At 46.9% G+C, this 5939-nt stretch overlaps 1 protein-coding gene across 2 annotated transcripts in view; it reads left to right on the top strand.

The window, feature by feature from the left end:
* Positions 1-5939, top strand: part of Cnbd2 (cyclic nucleotide binding domain containing 2) — a 45290-nt gene that overhangs the window by 3552 nt on the left and 35799 nt on the right. For both annotated transcript variants that reach the window (XM_026787237.1, XM_005363047.2), the window contains exons 2-3: positions 2816-2953; positions 5359-5412. In XM_026787237.1, coding sequence (XP_026643038.1) covers positions 2816-2953; positions 5359-5412 — 192 coding nt within the window. The remainder of the gene's footprint in view (positions 1-2815; positions 2954-5358; positions 5413-5939) is intronic.

Genomic DNA, 5939 nt, shown 5'->3' with positions numbered 1-5939 from the left:
TTTTTTTTTGATTTTTCGAGACAGGGTTTCTCCGTAGCTTTTGGTTCCTGTCCTGGCACTAGCTCTTTCTAGACCAGGCTGGCCTCGAACTCACAGAGATCCGCCTGCCTCTGCCTCCCGAGTGCTGGGATTAAAGGCGTGCGCCACCACCACCCGGCAAATTGCATATTTTTATGAGAGTTAAAGCACACTATTCCATATAACTACAGTGCCAGTATAATACTAAAAACATGTTAAATTGTACTCAGTGAATACAGTGCCTGCCTAGCATGCATGAGACCCTGGATTAGGTCCCAGAACCCCATAGACTGGGGGTGGTGGTAATACTATAATCCAGGCACTCAGGAGACGGAGTTAGGATTGGAAGCTCAAGGTTATCCTTAGCTGCATATAGAGTTTGAAGCCAATCTGGACTACATGGTACCCTCCTTGGGAGAAAAATAATTAAGGAAAATGCTAAATGTACTGAAGTCATGTACAGTATAGTCTTACTTAGTTTCTTTGTTTGCTTCTTAAAAGGTCTTTATAGTTGTTGTTACTATTTTATTTTATTTTTGAGATAAGCTGGCCTGGAATTCATTGGGTAGTAGAGTAACTCCTGGTCCTTCTGAGTCTACTTTCCAAGTGACATATACTGTCATGTCCAGTTTTGTATGACACTGGGTGCTGCGGATTAAGCCCAGGCCTAGGTATATGCTGGATAAGCCTGAACAAGCCACATCTGCAACCCTCAAATGTCTCATCGCTTTAAATAAAACTGTGTTTGAGCATGGTATGGAGTTAGTGGGGGTGCAAAATGGCTTAGTAGTTAAGAGCACTGACTGTTCTTCTAGATGACTCCTGGCATCTACAGGACAACATAAGCATCAGCAATTCCAGTCCTAGGGATATCCTAGCTTCTGTGGGCACCAGGCACACACATGACACACAGACACACGTTCAGTCAGAATACACATTAAACAAACAAACAAACAAACACACAAATGTCAAAGTCTGTGTGTGTAGGTAGGTTTAATCTCAACATTTGGGAGGTAGAGGCAGGTGGGTCTCTGTAAGTTTGAAGTCAGCCTGATCAGGACAATTGGGGCTACACAGTGCAACCATTCTTAAAAAAAAAAAAAAAAGTGTATCAGGGTGGGTGCCTATGTGTGTAGAGGTCAGAGGTCAGTTCTGAAGCACTGTCTACTTTGTTTTTCCTGACATGGTCTCTTATTGGCCTGGAGCATGTCAAGTTGGCTGGCCAGTGAGGCCCAGGATCTGCCTATCAACGTCTCCTCTGAGCTGGTATCACCAACACGGGCTACTACACCTGGCTTTTCGGTGTGGACTCTGGAGATTGAGTCTCATGCTCACATGGCAAATGCTTTCGCTACTGGACATCCCTCCCGGGCCCTTTATAGTTTGTTATCACGGACTCAAAGGCTCAATAAATGTCTCTTTAGAATCGAAAACGTCCCCCATTCCTGCTTTCGGGAGACTGACTTTCTGAAAACACGGACGAGTGCTCGCCCTCTATATTGTTCTGCGTTCCCGATTTCCCACCCTCTCTCCACATTTGCTTGGCTGGCGGCTGCTGCCCTGACTCCCCAGTTCAGTTTGGGATGGATGGCCTGCTTGTCCTCTGTTCAATTCCACATCCTATGGGAAATGACAGGTGGCTCAGATTAGATAATAGCTTTCTATATTGTTGATGTAACACACAGCCACTATTTAATTTTTAAGTTGCATTTATTATATATGTGTATATTTATTTGTGTGTGTGCTCCTGTCTGCGTATGCCTCGTTGCCCATGTGGTCAGAGGACAGGTCATGCGAGTCAGTTCTCCCTCTCACCCTTTAGGTCTGGGTGTCAAATTCAAGGCTTTGGGTGTATCATCAAGTGCTCTTTACCACTGAGCTAGGCATATCTCTGGCCCCAAATCACTACAATTTAATGACTTAAAATAATGCAGATGTATTAGGCTTCAATATAGTAGGGGTTGTCTTAGGCTAAAATCATGATGTCAGAAGTTGGGAATATGGCTCAGTGTGGAGTCTTTACCTAGCACACGCAAGGCCCTAGATTTAGTCAGCAAATAAACAGGCAAATGAGCACCACACTAATAAATAGACAAAACAAGAATCAGCGTCGGCAGGCCTGCGTTCCTTTTGCAAGGCCCCAGAGACGGCAGTACGGAGGTGTTGATGTCTCTGCTTCTAGGGCCGCTCACCCTTCTTCTTTTGTGATGTTTTTCTCCATGCTTAAAGCTAGCAGTGTTCAATCTTTTTGACCATTTTCCCTTCAGATCCATCTGACTCCACAGTTTTTGTATATTTCACCCTTACCCCAGTGTGCGCGCGCGTGCACATACACGTATGCACACACACATACATACACACATGCACACACAAATACACACACATATACACATACATACACACTCACACACATGCACACACATACAGTTGTATTCTTTATTTTCTCTACAAAAGTAAAAATTAGTGTACTGTGACTGTTTAACAATTGGCTCCTGGTGGGGCGGATGCTCTGAGTGTTTACCCCCTCCCCGGGACAGTTTAAAGCTACCGACAAGATTTCAACTGGCTTTCAAACTTCCTGAGAGGATGGGGTGGATGCTGAGCAGTAGAACTCATGCTCGAGGCCCCAGGCTTAATCCCCAGCACCCCAGCCCCACTTCCCAAAGCAAACCTTCTGACTGTGTAACCACTGTTCCAATATATCTCTGCCTTTCACGTCATTTGATTCCGCCCTGTGTAGGGCTGACCAGTCCAAGGGCAGGTGACTTCATTGCCCTGCTCCACTCTGTTTCCACAGGGGCTGTACCAGCTCACCATGGACATAATCATGATGATCCGCGTGTGCAAGATGTTCCGCCAAGGCCTCAGGGGCTTCCGGGAGTATCAGATCATCGAGCCTGTTCACCGGAAGCAACCTGTCTTCTCCTTCTGGGATGTAAGTAGCCCCACTAACCAGGGCTGCTGGAATTCATGAGTACACACCACATCTCCCGGGCCTCAATCCAAGCCAACTGTGGGAAAAGACAATGGAAACCATGGCCTCTGTTCATCCCAGTCTGGCATTAGAACAAGTGGGGTGCCCAAGACTAAACCCTGTATTAGATATTCCTTGTGGTAGGCAGTGCTGGCTGAGGCAGGCCTCGGGTGCAGACAGTAGCAGGGCACACTGTCCTGAGTGTAGGGCAGAACAGAGAATAGGGAGAAAAGGGGGCTCCTGTCTGGATTCTCCTCCCAAAGTTTGTGGCTCCTTCTCCTTGTGAAAATAGAAGCCACACACATCCCTCAGGTGGAATGAAACCTCAGGGCTGAGGGAGGTGTGGCATGCTTTCCAGCTGTAGCCATAGGGCTGGAAAGATGACCCAGTAGTTAAAATCACTGACTGCTCTTCCAGGACCTGGGTTTAATTCCCAGCAACCTCATAGCAGCTCACATTGTCTGCAATTCCTGTTGCAGGGATCTGCTACCCTCACACAGACATACAGGCAGGCAAAACGCGAATACACGTCAAAAACAACAACAAAACAAAACAAAAAACTACATTCTGACAGTAATCACAAGAGCCTGAAGAAATTAGGAGGTCACATCAGAACCCGGATTTTTCTGAGTGTTTTAAGGTGCATATGCTCTCTTTACCACAGGAAGGAGACATTTTCAGGACACTGTTTGCTGTTCTGATCTCATTTTCAAGATAAAGAAGGTCCCAGCTTCAAATACCTTATCTCAATAGTAAATCATGAACTCTTTTTTTTTTTTTTTTTGGTTTTAGAAATAGTGGTTGGTTGGCCACTGTCTTATGTTTGTATTGCTGTGATAAGACACAATGACCAAAGCAACTTACAGAAGTTCATGGCCATCACGGCTGGGAGCATGGCAGCAGGCAGGCAGGCAGGCATGGTGCTGGAGCAGGCAGGCAGGGTGGGTGCTGCAGCAGGCAGGCAGGCACGGTGCTGCAGCAGGCAGACAGGCAGATAGGCACGGTGCTGGAGCAGCAGCTGAGAGCTCGTATCTGATCCCCAAGTAGGACACAGAGACAGAGCACTGAAAATTGCAGGGTCCTTTTGAAAACTCAAAATTCCACCCCCAAAGACCTACCTCCTCCAATCCTTCCCAAACAGTTCCACCAACTGAGGCCCTTGTATGGGCCCACAGCAGTCATTCTCAGTACAGCTACTACAGCCACCATTCTGATAATTCTTCCATTTCCCAAAGATTTTCATGGGTACTCAGTGTGTCTCCATCCACTCCAGGTTCAGTATTTCCCAGCTCAGTATGTAGACCAGCCATGCCCATTTTCATCTTAGACCATCACTGGCTAGACCCAACCCTCTGCCTTCTGCGGCTAACATCATATTCCAAGAAATGCCCCAGAATGATTTCTGAAGGATGGAGGACAAGGAGATGGACAGTGAGGGATAGGACTTCCATCTTTTTTTTTTTTGAGACAATAATCTAATTATTATCTTTTCTTTTCTTTCTTTTTCTTTTTTTCTTGAGACAGGGTTTCTTTGTGTAGCCCTGGCTGTCCTAGAACTTGCTCTGTAGGCCAGTCTGGCCTTGAACTCACAGATCGCTGCCTGCCTCTGATTCCCCAAGTGCTAGGATTAAAGGTGTGTGCCATCATCGCCCAGTTGGCCTCTTACTATATGACTGGCTCTTAGACAAGTTTTTCCAGTATAGGACTTGATAAAAACAATTTTTTCCTATTGACAAAACCAACTTTTGCCTGTTGACTAAACGGAGGGATAGATGGAAGATGTACCATATTTGAGTTCCTACAGAAACTTAACAAAGCTTGGGGGCTGAAGAGATGACTCAGCAGTTAAGAGCATTGGCTGTTCTTCCAGAGGTTCTGAGTTCAATTCCCAGCAACCACATAGTGGCTCACAACCATCTGTAATGAGATCTGGTGCCCTCTTCTGGCCTACAGGCATACATGCAAACAGAACACTGTATGCATAAATAAATACATCTTTAAAAAAAGAAAATAAAACATAGAAAAAGAAACTTAACGAAGCTTGACTTAACCTGTCCCAGATTTTGTTCCTTCCCCCCACTTCTGTGCAATCCAGTCTGTTTCTTTCCCCTCTTCCTTTTCTCCCTTATTCTTGTTTTTCCTACTGCCATGTCCTTCTCTCTACCCTGTCCTTCCCTCTACCTTGATGCTGCCGTAGGGCTGAGTAGAGGGTGTGGGGGTTTGGGACAGAGGTGATAAAGGGCCATCTGGTTGGAGGTTTCCCATAGCTTCCTGTCTATCATGGTGGCCCACGTAGACAGGGTTTCCCATGCAGAACTCCAGGGGCAGTTTTACTGCTTCTTCATTCTCTGTCTCCTTTCTTTCAGAAAAAGAAGCAATGCCGGATCTCATTTGATACCATGGAATTTGCTGCAGAGGAGGTGTGTGGGGCGGGTCTTCTCCCTGTGTGGGGCTCGGGTGGGTCTTCCCTTCTGTCGGTTTCGGGCCAGAAGAAGCACAGCACGAAGATGGTTTTAGTCCAGGTTCTGCCAGTGCTGGTGGCACTTTGAAGGAGCCATTCCATTTCTGGTGACAGCGATCCTGTCCCCTCTTCCCCAGCCCTAGCACACCAACGGTGTTGCCACTGTTTAACTGGGGAGGACCAGACTGGGGGAGTTTCTGGGTTTGGACTTATGGGAAATCAGCAGAGAGCAGAACAGACTATGTGATAGACCCAGTCAGAGGAGAGCAAAACCGGGTGGTGGGCCTGTTGGTGAATTCTGGTTTGGTGCTGAGCTCTCTGAGGGATGCAGACATACATGCCCCTCCTGTGTTGGATGTCCTTTAAATGGAGTCCCGCTCTGACAAGAGAAGGCCTGTATATCAGTGAGCCTGTGTGATGTGGGCTACCGGCTCAAGCATCATTATCACCGCCCCTCCTCCTCCTCCTCCTCCTCCTCCTCCTCCT

This window comes from Microtus ochrogaster, linkage group LG8 (assembly GCF_000317375.1).
Source record: "Microtus ochrogaster isolate Prairie Vole_2 linkage group LG8, MicOch1.0, whole genome shotgun sequence".
Classification (NCBI taxonomy): Eukaryota; Metazoa; Chordata; class Mammalia; order Rodentia; family Cricetidae; genus Microtus; species Microtus ochrogaster.
Note: the sequence above shows the minus strand (reverse complement) of the source record. Positions and strands in the feature narration are given on the sequence as shown.